This window comes from Xenopus laevis, chromosome 1L (assembly GCF_017654675.1).
Source record: "Xenopus laevis strain J_2021 chromosome 1L, Xenopus_laevis_v10.1, whole genome shotgun sequence".
NCBI classification, from domain to species: Eukaryota; Metazoa; Chordata; class Amphibia; order Anura; family Pipidae; genus Xenopus; species Xenopus laevis.
The window spans coordinates 185354491-185372162 of NC_054371.1; the positions used below are offsets into that span (position 1 = coordinate 185354491).

Here is a 17672-nt window from a genome sequence, read left to right on the forward strand (position 1 = left end):
TACAGTCTAAATAAACCTACGGGCAATTAACTATATTAAGAACTCTATAAACAGTATCCAGCAAATACATTATTATTATTCTCAATTACTGTTCTCATTGTGTTTGCTGGCAGTTTGTGCTCATGCCGTGAAGCACAGAGGTAAGCACAGGCTGCAGCATTACTATTCTCCAATCATTCCTGCAGAACAGGTTGAATGATAAAATAACCATACGGACAGTGTTTGCATTGCCACAATAGAGCAGCTACATTTGTAACAAACGTTTAGGAAGTTGCTTTCTGCAGACACTATTGTACACGACTTTGTTTGTGTGCTCATATTGTGATACTATTTGTACATTCCCAGCCATGGAATGTCCTTATGCATAATCGTTCTACAGATTCTATTCCCAAAATACACCACTCAAAAATGCTGTTTTAATCTGGGGTGGTTCACCTTTAAAGGGATACTGTCACGATTTCAAAACGCATCAGTTAATAGTGCTGCTCCAGTAGAATTCTGCACTGAAATCCATTTCTCAAAAGAGCAAACAGATTTTTTTATATTTAATTTTGAAATCTGACATATTGTCAGTTTCCCAGCTGCTCCCAGTCATGTGACTTGTGCTCTGATAAACTTCAGTCACTCTTTACTGCAAGTTGGAGTGATATCAACCCCTCCCTTTCCCCACCCCCCACTCCCCAGCAGCCTAACAACAGAACAATGGGAAGATAACCAGATAGCAGCTCCTTAACATAAGATAACAGTTGCCTGGTAGATCTAAGAACAGCACTCAATAGTAAAATCCAGGTCCCACTGCGAAACATTCACTTAAATTGAGTAGGAGAAACAAAAGCCATAAAGCAGTTCCATCCTAAAGTGCTGGCTCTTACTGAAATCACATGACCAGACAAAATGACCTGAGATGGCGCCTTCACACCAATATTACAACTAAAAAAAAAAAAACACTTGCTGATTCCGGAATGAAATTTTATATTGTAGAGTGAATTATTTGCAGTGTAAATAGTGTAATTTAGAAATAAAAATCATGAGACAATTCCTTTAAGTTAACTTTTAGTTTTTAGGTAATGTTATAGAATGGCTAATTCTAAGCAACTTTTCAACTGGTCTTCATTATTTATTTTATATCATTTTTTAATTATTTGTCTTCTTCTGACCCTTCCAGCTTTTAAATTGGGGTCACTGATCTCATCTAAAAAAACAAATGCTCTGTAAGGCTACAAATGTATTGTTATTACTACTTTTATTACTGATCCTTCTATTCAGTCCCTCTCCTATTCATATTCCAGTCTTTTATTCAAATCAGTGCATGTTTGCTAGGGTAATTTGGACCCTAACAACGAGATTGCTGAAATTACTAACTGGAGAGTTGCTGAATAAAAAGCTAAAATAACTCAAAAACTGCAAATAATAAAAAATGAAAACCAATTGCAAATTGTCTCAGAAATCACTCTCTACATCATACCAAAAGTTACCTCAACAATGCCTTTAAAGGCTGTGCTAGAAACTGCAGTCGTACAGGACCTGTCAGCCTGCAGGTTGGACATCTACTTTACCTACTCGTTCTACTTACAGTCAGCACAGTTACATAGTTAAATCACTTGAAAAAAGACAAAGTCCATCAAGTTCAACCCCTCCAAATGAAAACCCAGCATCCATACACACACCCCTCCCTACTCTCACATAAATTATTTATACTCATATCTATACTAACTATAGAGTTTAGTATCACAATAGTCTTTAGCACAATAGCAGGCTAACTAGCAGCAGTTGCAATAAACACAGGCAGTGTAATATGAACAGCAGATGAGTTTATCATCAGAAGCAAACAAGGCAAGTAACAGGCCAGAGTATCGGCAGTGTCTGTCTGTCCTTTACCACAGTCCCTACAGGAGGCTTTTCGGTGACAAGCCAATACCTCTGTTCACAGTTGTTACCCCCTTTCTGACAATGTTATGGCCCTATTACACATTAAGATTTGTGGCTACTTTGTGCAGCTGGGTGCAGATAGGTCTCATGGATTCCTGCGGCTAGGGCCATAGATGCAAATATGCTACTCAGTGTAATACCATATGAGCAGTAACAATCAGCCCACCCCTGTAAGGATACCATTGCTGCCCCCCAGCCTCTATAAAAATACCATTACTGCCCCAGCCTCTATAAAGGATACCATTGCTGCCTCCCAGCCTCTATAAAAATACCATTACTGCCCCAGCCTCTATAAAGGATACCATTGCTGCCTCCCAGCCTCTATAAAAATACCATTACTGCCCCAGCCTCTATAAAAATACCATTACTGCCCCAGCCTCTATAAAGGATACCATTGCTGCCCCCAGCCTCTATAAAAATACCATTACTGCCCCAGCCTCTATAAAGGATACCATTGCTGCCCCCCAGCCTCTATAAAAAAATACCATTACTGCCCCAGCCTCTATAAAGGATACCATTGCTGCCCCCCAGCCTCTATAAAAATACCATTACTGCCCCAGCCTCTATAAAGGATACCATTGCTGCCCCCCATATCTATAAAGGATACCATTGCTGCCCCCCAGTCTCTATAAAAATACCATTACTGCCCCAGCCTCTATAAAGGATACCATTGCTGCCCCCCAGTCTCTATAAAAATACCATTACTGCCCCAGCCTCTATAAAGGATACCATTGCTGCCCCCCAGCCTCTATAAAAATACCATTACTGCCCCAGCCTCTATAAAGGATACCATTGCTGCCCCCCAGTCTCTATAAAAATACCATTACTGCCCCAGCCTCTATAAAGGATACCATTGCTGCCCCCCAGTCTCTATAAAAATACCATTACTGCCCCAGCCTCTATAAAGGATAGCATTAATGCCCCAGCCTCTATAAAGTATATAATTGCTGCCCCCCAGCCACTATAAAGGATATCATTACTGTCCCCAGGGGCATGCATGTTACATTGGGTTAGGGTGTAAATGAAACTGTCAGGCACAGGCCAGTAGCAAGTAAAGTAGGCTGGTGATTTGGAGTGTCCCAGGGTAAAGCTGCATCCCTGATGACATTTGCCTACAAAGGTGCCGGTGTCGGACTGACCCACAGGGACACCAGTAAAACTCAGTGGCCCCTCCTGTTTCTCTCCATTTCCTGGTCATTAATTACTTCTGTATGGGAACAGAGAGGCTAAATAATATAATAATAAATAATAGATTAGAAGACTAGAGGTTGAGTGAGGGGAGGAGAAATAGTTTGGAGATTGGGTCCATGAAGGTGGCACTAACAGTAGGTTTTAGGGATGGATAGACCCATTTCTTTCACCAAAAATTCTCCGCCGGCGGCCCATTAAAGTCTATGGGCGTCCAAAAAATGTTGTTGCGCAGTGAAATTTTATTGACACGCGTCTTTTTTTTTTACGCACTCCACCATATAAGTCTACGGGCGTCATTTTTGTGGCGAAACAAGGCAAATAAATGAACCCATCCCTAGTGGGTTTCAGCTGCTGGGAGGGATCCAATGGGAAGCCTCCGTTCTAGCCCTGGTCTATGGGGGCAAACTATTACTTTTCGTGACTTTTACCCCTTAGTAATGAAAAGAGACCGAGGCTGCAGGTAAATAGAGTGACCAGACGTGTGACAGGAGTCACCTGACAACATCAGCTGAACAAGCGCAAGGCTACAGGCAAGAGTCCCAGCAACACGTAGAGAAAGGAGTCCCGGGACACAGCGAGCTGGTCGGCGCGGAAGGACGAGGGGAGGCTGCGCAGTGACTGGGAGCCGCGCAACTCTCACACCTTCACTTACTTGGCTCAGCGGCGCTCGGGCGGGATACAGCGCACAGTGAGTGCTACGGAGAGAGCAGATGAGTCTGAATAAAATCAGTTTCCAGTCAGCGGCCTCAGTGCTCGGGCAATGCACATCCACCACTCACTCAGCAGATACGAGCGGAGGCGCCGGACCGTGCCACACTCATACACACAGGCAAGTTGATGCTCGGGGAGGGGCGGAGCCGGTAGGAAGGTGGGCGGGGAGAGGCGTGGCACATACCGTAGTCTCATACATAGCTCGGCGTGCGGGAGCGTGTCTGCTGCTCCTCTCGGCCAATACCTGCCCAGTCTCTCCCCCTGTAGTAAGTGCGGCTCGGGGTAATGGAAGGAGAGTAGCCTGGGGGCCTGACATCATGTGACCGCAAATACCTGTTTAAATGGGCACGTGATATAAATACCCAAATAAGCTCGAGCCTCGCACCCATAGGCTTTACTCACAGTAGTCATTGGGCTGACACTCGCTGTATCTGTAACGACTACACTTCCAGCAGCTCCAAAGCCTCCAAACGAGTAAGACTATAAATGCTCTGCCAGAAATACTCAACTACTGTACAGAAATACCCTGCGACTGTACCTAAACCGAAATACTCAACTCTTGTAAACAATCAAAAGCGGAGAACAGAGGAACAAACTTGCAGAATAACTGCTAAAGTGCAATTTTATTATAGTCCACACAACATGTTTCGGGCCTCACAGGTCCTTTTTCAAGTGTGAAATACTCAACTGCTGTACTGTACTTAAAGGAAAACTATTCCCCCCAAACAATGTAGGTCTCTATAAAAAGATATTGCATAAAACAGCTCATATGTAAAATCCTGCTTCATGTAAATAAACCATTTTCATAATAAAATACTTTTCTAGTAGTATGTGCCATTGGGTAATCATAAATAGAAAATTGCCATTTTAAAAAATAAGGGTCACCACCTGGGATCGTACGATTCACTGTGCACACAAACATACCAAACAAACTATACTTCTTAGGTCACATGAGCCAATTAACAGACAGAGTTGTGTCTTTTGCTTCCACACTTCTTCCTGTTACAGTTAGAGCTGCAGTATTTCTCGTCAGGTGATCTCTGAGGCAGCACACAGACCATCTGTTGCTTAAGTGTTCATTTTGGGGTATAGTTTTCATTTAAATGCTGTGGGCCAGATCTCGATGAGGCAGGTTAAAAAAAAATACCGTTGGATTGCGACCGCATCGATGTGGCCCCGCGATCCGACTGCCCATATAGGATCCATTATGATCCGATCGTTGGGCCCTAGGGCTCACAATCGGATCAGCCTGATATTGCCCACTTCAATGTGGGTATATTGGGGAGAGATTCTCTTGTTTGGCGACATCACAGATACCTACGTCTATGGCCACCTTAAGTGTGCAGTGTAATTGGGGGGTATCAGCTAGGCTGCCTCTCAAGGTGGCACTGATTGCTGAAACTCCCCGGACATCATTCCCCTGTTTTTTTGTCCAGCTCTCCACCTGACACTTCATTAAGTTTATTAACTCTATAAGCGCCACATAGTATATACTAGGCATGCACCGAATCCACTATTAGGGATTCCCCGAATCCTTCACTTAAGATTTGGACGAATACCAAACCAAATCCTAATTTGAATATGCAAATTAGGGGTGGGAAGGGTAAAACATTTTTTACTTCCTTGTTTTGAGACAAAAAGTCCCTCCCTTCCCTTAATTTGCATGTGCAAATTAGGTTTCGGTTCGGCCGGGCAGAAGGATTCGGCCAAATCCTGCTGAAAAATGCCAAACCCTGTCCGAATCCTGGATTCGGTGCATCCCTAGTATATACACTATGTATAAAAACAATAAATACAATAATATAATAATGTATATACATAGTGTATACATAGAGACACATTTATCAAAGGTCAAGTCACAAATTCATGTGAGTTTTTTTTTAATTCTTATAAATTCGAATATACTCGAAATTCGATTGGGGTTTATTTTATAAAAAAAAAATCAAATATCCAAAGCACGAACAAATATTACTGACCCAAATCGAATGTCAGGAAGGCTTGTAAAAACTTCAAAATGGTTTTTGCTACCAAAAGCAGTGCCTGTCTGTTTGTTTATATGTTTTTGCATTATTGCTTCTGACTCCTGAAACAACGTAGAAGATCAAGAGAGGCCAGCTGATAAACAGCTGTGGCCGAAGACTGACTTTGGCTATGTTGTTTCAGGAGTCAGAAAGGAATAAGCAAATACTGTTTTTAATTACAATTAACTTTTTCTTTATTCCAACACAGTTTTTTGGGTTGAAATTCCACTTAAGCTAGGAATTTAAATGATGTTCTATTATTTATATAATATGGGGCAACTGGAATAAACTGATGGAGTAAATAGGCATTAAAAGAAATATATGGAAAACAAAATAGCTATAGAAAGAAGCTTTGGTGTTCCTCCAGACATATCTTGTCCAAGGATTGCCAGTAATAGTTGTTTTATATATTGCAATGTACATTATTTATTAGGTTAAACTAACAAACATTCACTCTATGACCGCAAGTAGGAGCACAACAAACACATCAATGCAAAAAGTACAGGCAAAGCCTTATTAATGGTTTTGCCCATCAGATAGAGACTCCTTTAAAGCATTTAATTGCTAAGTTTATATTTCTAAAGAACACGTCATTAACTTACATTATGCTAACTTGTTAACATCTATTCCTGTTGTTTCCGGGCAGCCATGATTTATGCCGTGATGTCCACAAGATGGCGGACTCGCTGTCTGTGTGCATGTGCCATCATAAGCCATTACGTGATGTCATAGATTGCTATTGGCTGTAGACAGTCACTGTTCCTTCTCTGCTGCTACTCAATCCATTCTGTTTCCCTTGAAGATGTTACTGCACAGAATCTCGGGTCTTGGTCTTGTCTCAAACGGCAGATTATGGGATATTTAAAAGAAACAAGTCAGAGATTTTATTCAATTAGATCAGTGATCGCCAACCAGTAGGTGGTGAGCAACATGTTGCTCTCCAACCCCTTGGATGTTGCTCTCAGTGGCCTCAAACCAGGTGCTCATTTTTGAATTCCAGGCTTGGAGGCAAGTTTTAATTGCATACAAACTAAGTATAGTGCCAAGTAGAGCCTCCTGTAGGCTGCGAGTCCACATAGGGGCTACCAAATAGCCAATCACAGCCCTTATTTGGTACCCCATTTTCATGCTTGTGTTGCTCCACAACTCTTTTTATGTGGCTCATGAGTAAAAAAATGTTGGGGACCCCTGAATTAGATAGAAATAGAAAAAAAAAACTTGTGTTATGTTGTGTATAAATATAAAGTAGAAGATAAAGAAGCAGGGCTGACCGGCACTCAAACGGATCCACAAGACCAGAGATATTCAGTTAAAAGTCATGATAATTCTCTTTAATCACAAAATATATTTCTTCGGTGTACTACAGTATATAGGTCCCTTCACTCCTAATGGCTGATAGGCATGAACACTTTAGACCACACTTTGCTGTTATAAAATCTAAATGTTGTATCTCTCAAGTAGTTTATCTCAGGCCTTTGGCTGCTGATTTGGGCCCTTCAGACTAATTTGGCAACGTATCTACCTGTGTATGGGACCCTCTGATAGGTCCACCCGACTGTATCTGAAAGAAAATCAGCCAGATGTCAAGCAGCTTTGATTTCTCAGTCAAATTGAGGTGAGTTGTTGTGGTCCTTGATCTGACTGTCAGTTTAGCAGCAATTATGATCAAATCATTCAATTACTGTAGATCAGCCCATATTGACTATCTCAAGGTCTAATTATGTATCACCAGCTTTACAGGACAATCATCAGACGTAAGACAAAATGTGCTGGCAGTGCAGGAAAGAAAGTTGGAACAATTGGTCAGCACTCACCCAAACCACAAATTTGTCAAACAGGTGCACGTGCGAGGTTGTCCACTCCAACCGGATAAGCAATGCAAGACGAAATCACAGCACCATCCAAATCGTGTATAATCTTAAAAAGCCTTTATTGGATTTTCTGGCTTGGATCTCAAACGAACAACGTTTCAGGCCTATGTGGCCTTTTGTCAAGTTAATGAACTACTACAGATTGCAAAGTTTTATACTCACACATTAGATCGCCCTCTATAGGTGAGCAATAAGAGTTAATTGATACAAAGAAAAAGACATAAAGGCAACTTTGTCAGATACATTGTAGTATATAGGTAAAGTATCCACTTATTTCCTGGTAATTGTATTCATCACGGTAAAGGTTTGAATCTCATAGTACAGTATCTGCAAAACAATAAAAATGACCAATGTTTGTAAAAATTGTCTGATCATAATATTATTAAAAACAACCCTTAAAATTCTATCGGTATATGGGATGCAAGTCATATTCGCGATTAAGGCCATGGGGTTCCAGCGTTGCTAAGCGACGTATCCATTTAGCTTCCTTTTTAAGTGGCATTTTAGCACGGTCACCACCGCGGCAAAGTTTTGGAATATTGTCGATTACTTGAAACTTTAATTGCTGGACCCCATGACCCTTTTCAGCAAAATGACTAGAAACCGCCTGATCTAATTTTTTAAGTTTCACTGCAGATTTGTGCTCACGTATTCTATCTTTGATGGCACGAGTTGTCTGCCCTACATATAGTCGGCCACATGGGCATTTTATCACGTAGACTACAAATGTAGTATTGCATGTATAGAAACCATGGATTTTTATTGGAGTGCCCTTCCGTGGATGATGTACAACATCACCTTTAAGCACATTGGAGCAACAATTGCACGACAGGCAAGGGAAAGTGCCATTGTTTCTAGGGCGTAAGACCCGTTCTTCCCTTAAATTTCCTCCCAAATCTGATTTGACCAATGTGGATCCAATGGCTATTATCAATAAGTGCTCCCTAGATCTAATGCTGGCTACTATGGAGCGTCTCCAAAAAGAATTACCTGCGATTAAGCAGCAGATCGCTTCGCAGGAACTGGAGATACGGAACTCCTTTCCTCCTGATATTGTTTCAGAGGGAACCGATAAGCTGGCGGACCATGTTCGGAAGTTCCGGAGTGAAGTGGAAGCGCGGAAGCGCTCTAAATTTCAAAGAGACGCCGGCGACTACAGCACTGGTAACGTGTACCGTTGGAACAGGTCTGTATATGAAGGCATGGGAGGAAACAAGCGCAGTTTAGGAACCCACGGGGGGCACAGAGCACATCCACCACGAGGCGACTCGCCTGTACGCCCCAGATCCGACTCAAATTCTACAACGTCTTCTTTTTTAAGTGGATCACAAGCGACAGACGCTGCATCCGAAGGAGAAGGCGCGCAGGGAGAAAACATAGAAAAAAAGAGAGGTCGCCAGGGAACCTATCGCAGGCGGAGATAGTGGTAAATATATCCAGCATTTCACTTACGTTAGACCAACAACAAGTCTTAGCTAAGGGGCTATCCTATGCCCTAGTGACTGGTCCGGATTTTTTTCAGTTAGACCTAGAACTATACCGTTTCTTCAGAGACATTAAATTGAAGGCACAATTTGTAAAAGATACAAGTGACTCTGGCAATCCCTGTATTAATACCTTCATGGGACATTCTTTGGGACTCAAAACACCTAGTAATTATAGACCGGAGGGGGGCAATGTTTTTGTTGATGCGTTTGTAACACAAGTAAAACGTGATATGGTGGATTTGGAGGTTAAATATAGAAATGGGGAGCTTCACAAAGTACCTTATAATATTTCCGCTAGTGAATACAATGCCCTGTCAGCAATTAAACAAAATGATTCGTTAATAGTTAAACCGGCTGACAAGGGTGGAGCCATAGTTATTATGGACAAGGCAATGTACATAAGTGAAATAAGGCGGCAATTGCAAGATACTGATACCTACGATTGTGTTGATGTTAACCCCTTGTTTGCCATACAGAAAAAGGTAGAGCACCTTATCAAAGATGCTCTACAGCTTAAAGTAATAGATCATATATTAGCCCAATTCCTTCAACAAGCTGCCCCTGTTACCCCCATATTCTATATATTGCCAAAAATTCACAAACGGTTAGACAATCCACCTGGCCGTCCAATTGTATCGTGCATGAATTCGGTTTTGTCTCCACTCTCAATCTTTGTTGACAAAATAATCAATGGTTATGTCTTGGAACATAGATCTTATTTAAAGGACACAAATGACGTTTTGCTTAAACTACAAAAATTTAAACATATTCCGTCGCATGCGATCCTAGTCACGTTTGATGTGGAGAGCCTCTACACCTCCATCCCTCATGATGGGGGTCTGGAGGCTGTCCGCATCGGACTGACGGAGGAGCCGACCATGGATGGATCACAAAGGAAGTTTATCATGCAATGTCTGGAATTGGTCCTTTATAATAATTACTTTATGTTCCAAGACAGTTTCTATATACAGAAAAGGGGTACAGCAATGGGTTCAAATGTGGCCCCGTCATATGCGAACATTTTCATGAATGAATTTGAACAAAAATTTATATATCCAAATATATTATTTAAGCAACATTGTGTTGCGTGGTTTCGTTTTATCGATGATGTGTTCGCCATATGGACGGGGCCACCATGGACCCTTAATTCTTTCCATCAAGAGATTAATGCTGCCTTACCCTTCATTAAATTCACCTTGAATTCGGATAGTGAACAGATTGCATTTTTGGATACTTCTATCATCAAGAAGGGTGGCATTTTGATTACAGATCTGTTTCGCAAATCCTCAGATAGAAACACTCTGCTCCATTATAATTCATTCCATCCTATGCAAACTAGGAAATCGTTACCCAAATCACAATTTGTCCGCGTCAAGCGGATTGTCACAGAGGGTAGTTTGCAACAGGAGAGATTGGATGAAATGGAAAATAATTTTTTGCAGAGAGGTTATCCCCCAGGTCTCCTTAAAAAGCAACGTGAGGGGATTGAGGACTCACATGTAAGTCTCCAATGTGATTACAAGAGGGATCAAAAACGTATCCCTTTTGTTTCTAAATTTAATACAGTGAGCCAAGAGGTCGCTAAGATTATACGAAAACATTGGGGTATATTAAGAGATGGGGTCCCTGAGGTAGAATTTTTCCAAAATATGCCACTCATTTCATACAAAAGGAACAATACCATTGGATCCACATTGGTCAAATCAGATTTGGGAGGAAATTTAAGGGAAGAACGGGTCTTACGCCCTAGAAAAAATGGCACTTTCCCTTGCCTGTCGTGCAATTGTTGCTCCAATGTGCTTAAAGGTGATGTTGTACATCATCCACGGAAGGGCACTCCGATAAAAATCCATGGCTTCTATACATGCAATACTACATTTGTAGTCTACGTGATAAAATGCCCATGTGGCCGACTATATGTAGGGCAGACAACTCGTGCCATCAAAGATAGAATACGTGAGCACAAATCTGCAGTGAAACTTAAAAAATTAGATCAGGCGGTTTCTAGTCATTTTGCTGAAAAGGGTCATGGGGTCCAGCAATTAAAGTTTCAAGTAATCGACAATATTCCAAAACTTCGCCTCGGTGGTGACCGTGCTAAAATGCCACTTAAAAAGGAAGCTAAATGGATACGTCGCTTAGAAACGCTGGAACCCCATGGCCTTAATCGCGAATATGACTTGCATCCCATATACCGATAGAATTTTAAGGGTTGTTTTTAATAATATTATGATCAGATAATTTTTTACAAACATTGGTCATTTTTATTGTTTTGCAGATACTGTACTATGAGATTCAAACCTTTTATCGTGATGAATACAATTACCAGGAAATAAGTGGATACTTTACCTATATACTACAATTTATCTGACAATGTTGCCTTTATGTCTTTTTCTTTGTATCAATTAACTCTTATTGCTCACCTATAGAGGGCGATCTAATGTGTGAGTATAAAACTTTGCAATCTGTAGCAGTTCATTAACTTGACAAAAGGCCACATAGGCCTGAAACGTTGTTCGTTTGAGATCCAAGCCAGAAAATCCAATAAAGGCTTTTTAAGATTATACACGATTTGGATGGTGCTGTGATTTCGTCTTGCATTGCAGGAAAGAAAGTGAAAGAGTAATCCAGTGGTTTTTGAGAGATGGGAGTTGTAGGCTGGCTGAGAAGCAGAAGGACACTCAGTAGAGGCCACATAACGCTTATTGTACTGAATAGTCTTAGTCTATTTATGGCTATGGCTGCCTTTTTATCTATTAGCTGAGTTCTATGCTGTGCAGACAGTCTCTGGAAGCATCTAAGCCTATGTGAGGAAAACTGAATAGCAGCCATATGCTGACAATGTCAGAATCAGGGCAAACAAAAAACAATCCCACTTAAAGAGATATTGACGTCTTATCTATCTACATCTATCTAGTCTGATGTTCTACTGGTTAGGAAAACAATTAGAAAACGTTCGCAAATCTTTGAGTTGCACAACAATAAAGTGATCAAAACAGTTTCCCATAGTTCCAATCAATAAAAACTTAGACACAGACAGGACAGAAATACAGTCTTTAATACTGATGCCCCCATGGTCCCACTGTCCCATACCTTTTAAAGGAGAACTAAACCCCTCACATTGATAAATCCCTACTGCCTGCCTCCCCCTACTAAGTGTTACCCCAGAATTATGTCCCCTGTAGGACTACTGACCGCACATGCAGAGTAAGCGCAGCGGAGCTCACGGGCGCCATCTTCTTCACTTCGGTATTCTTCATAAAGTGAGCGCCGTATTGGCGCATGTACAGTTGGAGCGATCTTCCTACATGTGCCGGAAATTAACGAAGGGAAGGAAGAAGACCCGAAGATTACCAAAGCCCTGGAAGATGGTGCCCATGAGCTCCGCTGTGCTTACTCTGAATGTGCGGTCAGTAATTGTACAGGGGACACAATTCTGGGGTATCACTTAGAAGGGGAGAGGCAGGGGGGGGGCAGAGGGACTTATCACCATGGGGGGTTGGATTCTCCTTTAAATCCTGTTCCTAACTGAAGTGCAGCAGGTCCAGACTGGGATTCAAAATAGGCCCTGGCTTTTCAAGTCCACAGAAGCCTGGAGTGCAGAGTTGTGGAAGAATACATAAACTACTTGTGTCGTGGAGAAAAAAAAAGTACTAATAATATATACACAAATACATCAAGACATGGAAACCTGCAGAGCAATGCTAGAGAACACAGTGGTGTATGCAAATACAGGACAAACAGTTGCCATCTTAGTAAAATGACTGTCTGCTCAAAACAAGTGATTTATTTGAAAAATAATGCATCTTGCTATTAATAGTTGTGATAAAAGGCTATTTAGGGGCAGATTTATCAAAATGTGAGTTTAGATTTTAATAAATAAAAACTCACCCATGTTCTAGTCATTCCTATGGGATTTATAGAAGCATATTTATCAATGGGTAAAAGTCAGAACACGCTTCCAAAAATCCCATAGAAAGGAATAGAACGTGGGTGTTTCTATTTATTAAAACCTAAACTCACATTTTGATAAATCTGCCCCTTAATGTGTTGCCTTTTGATGACCTTACTTTTTCAGTGGATTTTGATATTTAAAAACAACATTTTTATGAGGTATGACGAGGACATCTTGTGGCCAATAAGGTTTTTTTCCAAGGTAAACTCTTTTTCTTTTGCTTCCCCTTTATATATTATCTATAATTAGTTTATATGTAGAAACAATCTAAATTCTGACCTTGGTTTATTTTTGTTTCACGTTAGGCTAGCATTAGTTTGTACACATGTTCTTTCTTTTAGTCAATTTTATTATACGTTACATATATGTTCATTATGCTTGGAGTTCTACCACAACGCCTCAACCCAATTTGTATTTTAGCAGAGTGATTTGGCAAGAAGGCAGATCAAACTTCCACATAGTTGTAGCACCTACACAACCTCTTTGATGTTGTTATTGGAAATGTCTCCACTATATAAGTGGGGGAGGACCAACACTTTGGTTAGGAATCATGTTTACCAGTAAATGCAGTCGAGCAGCTTCTGTAGGTTTCAGCCAATGAAAAATACAACTAGAGGCAAATAGGGCCACCATATAGGATTTACCATGAAGTGGTATAGTGGCTTAGCAGAGATACAGGACTTGATGAATACAAAGTAGCTAGTGATGGGCGAATTTGGGGCGAAAAATTCGCGAACCGGCACTGCCGTCTCGTTTGTGGACGCCGGCTTCCGAAAGTGGGCCGGAGTCGGTTTCACAAATTAAATTCACCCATCACTAAGGGGCCGATTCACTAACTTCGAGTGAAGGATTCAAAGTAAAAAAAACGTCGAATTTCGAAGGTTTTTTTGGGCTACTTCGACCATCGACTTCGAATCGAAGGATTCGAACTAAAAATCGTTCGACTATTCGACCATTCGATAGTCGAAGTACTGTCTCTTTAAAAAAATCTTCGAGCCCCTAGTTCGCCATCTAAAAGCTACCGAAGTCAATGTTAGCCTATGGGGAAGGTCCCCATAGGCTTGCCTAACTTTTTTTGATCGTACGATCGCACTATTTGCGCTAAATCCTTCGACTTCGATATTCGAAGTCGAAGGATTTCAATTCCCAGTCGAATATCGAGGGTTAATTAACCCTCGATATTCGACCCTTGGTGAATCAGCCCCTAAAAGTAGCAAATGATTTCTAGCAGATTATTAATAACGTATTTTTAGAGATTACTAACTGAAGCAAGGTTTCAGAGGATTTGGAAAAGAATTAGGACATTCCTCCCACTGGAGATGCCCCTGTGGCAAAGACATCCAAGAATAGCTTTTTAATGACTTCACTCAGCCAACGAAGAGACATAGCATGTAAGAAACTGCTCATTGCAACTCACGTTCTAAGTCCTTTCTTGCTGTGGTGTTAGTCAAGCTATACTTTGAGGGGGAAAAGGATATTTGGAAAATAATTGGATATTATTTCTAAATCACCAGAAAAGAACATTTCTTCCCCAAGTTTTAGAAAGAGAAAAGAGAAAAAGAAGTTTTTAGACAATATAAACCTGTTGAGTGACTCTTCATATCATTGGCCTGGATAAGCGAGGCTTTTTTTTTTTTTTAAATAAAAAGACAAAGCCTCAAGATCCTCTACGTCAAAGGTTTTTTGACTTTTCCAATATCTATAATTTGGAATTTACATAGAAGCAAGTGGCCATCAGATCAGTAGGAAATATCACAGAGACCCATTTTTGGGGCCTGACCCATAGGCTGAAATATATTATGGGAAAGTCTATCTATGGGAAAGTCTATTATGGGAAAATTTATCTTTTAGACAGGACAGGGGTCCCTCAGGGCTCGGTATTAGGTATACTTTTATTTAACTTGTTCATTAATGACTCAGGGGAGGGTGTTGTAAGTAATGTATCAGTGTTTGCAGATGACACAAAACTATCCAGCCCAATTAATTCCATCCAGGATGTGGCATCCTTGTAACAGGATCTTGACAAACTGGCAATCTGGGCAGCTAAGTGGCAAATGAGATTCAATGTTGATAAATGTAAAGTCATGCACCTAGGATGTAAAAATATTTTTACGGAATTTTTCCCCCCTCTGAGGCAAATTGGAGAGGCTTCAGATGGAGGTTTTTTGCCTTCCTCTGGATCAACTGGCAGTTAGGCAGATTAAAATAAATTAAAAGGTTGAACTTGATGGATGTGTGTCTTACTATGTAAGTGAAACCAAAGGTAATGGGACATAAAGCAATTTATACAGCAGAATGGGGCAAAATATTCTATGTTTGGATGAAGTGGGAGGGCTTCCTGTGGAAGAAGTTGCTGGAAAGACTTGCTGCAGTGTGGGCTGGAGGCTGCACAGCAGAGTGGGAGAAGCTGTGGCATCCCCTCCATTTGGACTGTAATTCCCCAGAGCTGCTCTGTGTTATGTTCCTGGATGGTTCAACTATAACCCTGTTATACACCCACCCACCCACAGAAGTGGGATACTCACAGTGATGGACTGCCTGGAAGCTGCAGGTGAATCTTATTAGGGACTTGATGTAGAGAGATTGTGAAGTAATTACAGAGGAAGTTAATCCTGCACTCTACTTGTAGCCTAAAGAACATATAGTCAACTACAAGAGGTCCTCTGCACTCAACCCATTATCAATATATTTAAGACAGAGACATTTTGTGCATACTGCTACTAAAAAATGCCTTACCCTTTAAACAACACAGGGATTGTTTGTCCATATATTGCAATATATTTAAGCTGGCCAACTACGTCAAAGTCATCCCATATCTGGCCAGTCCTACGCTTCATTTTCATCTGATTCATTAAGAATTCAATTGCTTAATTATACATTTTACAAAGGGACTAAGTTTTACCTGCAACTTACTTTGAAAGCAGCTAGTAAGTTGCAGGTAAAACTTAGTCCCTTTGTAAAATGTATAATTAAGCAATTGAATTCTTAATGAATCAGATGAAAATTAAGCGTAGGACTGGCCAGATATGGGATGACTTTGACGTAGTTGGCCAGCTTAAATATACTGCAATATATGGACAAACAATCCCTGTGTTGTTTAAAGGGTAAGGCATTTTTCAGTAGCAGTGTGCACAAAATGTCACTGTCTTAAATATATTGATAATGGGTTGAGTGCAGAGGACTCTTGTATTTGTCTATATGTATTTTGTGGTCACAGCCTCATTGCACCCCCGCCTAATGGTTTTAAAAAATAGTGGTGAGCAAAACTTTCCCTTGTTTGTTGTAGCCTAAAGAAGACTGGTGGCCCAGATTTATTAAATAAGCTATTTGGATGTGAGACTGTTGCCTGGGGCCAGGTGCTGCCTAAAGAGACTATACCACAAATCCAAACTAAGTTACGCTCCTGTTGAGCATTTGTTCCTTTGTAAAGCAAAGAAAGGAGGAATCGGCACACAGGAACAAATTGCAATGTGGGGTAAACCCCTAAGTGTTTATTGTGTCATAAGATGCACAACGTTTCGGGGGCACGCCCCTTCGTCAGGTGTTGTTAACATGCAATTAGTACAACCATTAAATAGTCTGCTTGCCCCTCCCACCATGTGAAAAAAAAATTTTTATCTAAAAAAAAAATCAAAAACATTTTTTTATAAATGGTTATATTAAGAAATCCAAAAAAATATAAATAAATGTCCAAACTCAAAAAAGTCCAAATACTATAGACGAAAAAGGTGGTTTAACAAAGGAAAATTTGGCAAATAAAAATAATAACAGGGTACAACCTTTAGGCTTTTTACCTACTGCAGAAAAATTCAATTCAGCTGTGATCTGTCAGGAAGATTCAAAGCAGCTGTTATCTGCAAGGCAAGGTGCACTCACACTGTTTTCTACGAATTGAGCATTTGTTCCTTACCATAGGCATACGTTTGGTTGTGCTGTTACCTGCCTGTGTGCTTCTTATGTGCCCATAAACCAGTCCTGTGCTCTGGGACGCCATAATGCTGGCCCACCCTCACTGTGTATGGACGAGGATCCAAGAACAAGTAAGAGCTGAATATCGGAAGTGATCCCACTGCTCAACCCAAAGGCAGAAGTTAACTTTTAGTATATTATAGAATGATTAATTCTAAGCAACTTTTCAACTGGTCTTCATTATTTATTTATTTTTAGTTTTTGAATTATTTATTTCTTCTTCCGACTCTTTCCAACTTTCCAATGGGAGTCACTGATCCCATTAAAAAAAATTCTCTAAGGCTACAAATTAATTTTTATTGCTACTTATTCTTGCTCGTCTTTCTGATCAGGCCTCTCCTAATTATATTCCAGTCTCTTATTGCAAACGGGAGAGCTGCTGAATAAAAAGCTAAAGAACTCAAAAACCACAAATTGCAAATCATCTCAGATTCTCACAGTCTCAATCAGTGATTCCCAACCAGTAGCTCCCCTTGGATGTTGCTCTCAGTGACCTCAAAGCAGCTGCTCATTTTTGAATTTCTGAATTGGAGGAAAG

General features: G+C 40.7%; 1 protein-coding gene across 2 annotated transcripts in view; it reads right to left on the reverse strand.

The window, feature by feature from the left end:
- tnfaip8.L (TNF alpha induced protein 8 L homeolog) overlaps positions 1 to 4112 on the reverse strand; it is a 65615-nt gene extending 61503 nt beyond the window's left edge. The window contains exon 1 of one of the 2 annotated variants that reach the window (XM_018264245.2): positions 4016 to 4112. Coding sequence is in view for 1 of the 2 variants with exons in the window: in XM_018264243.2 (XP_018119732.1) it covers position 3773 (1 nt within the window). In the remaining variant the exon portion in view is untranslated. The other variant, XM_018264243.2, reaches the window with a different exon arrangement.
- Between the last annotated feature and the right edge of the window lie 13560 nt (positions 4113 to 17672).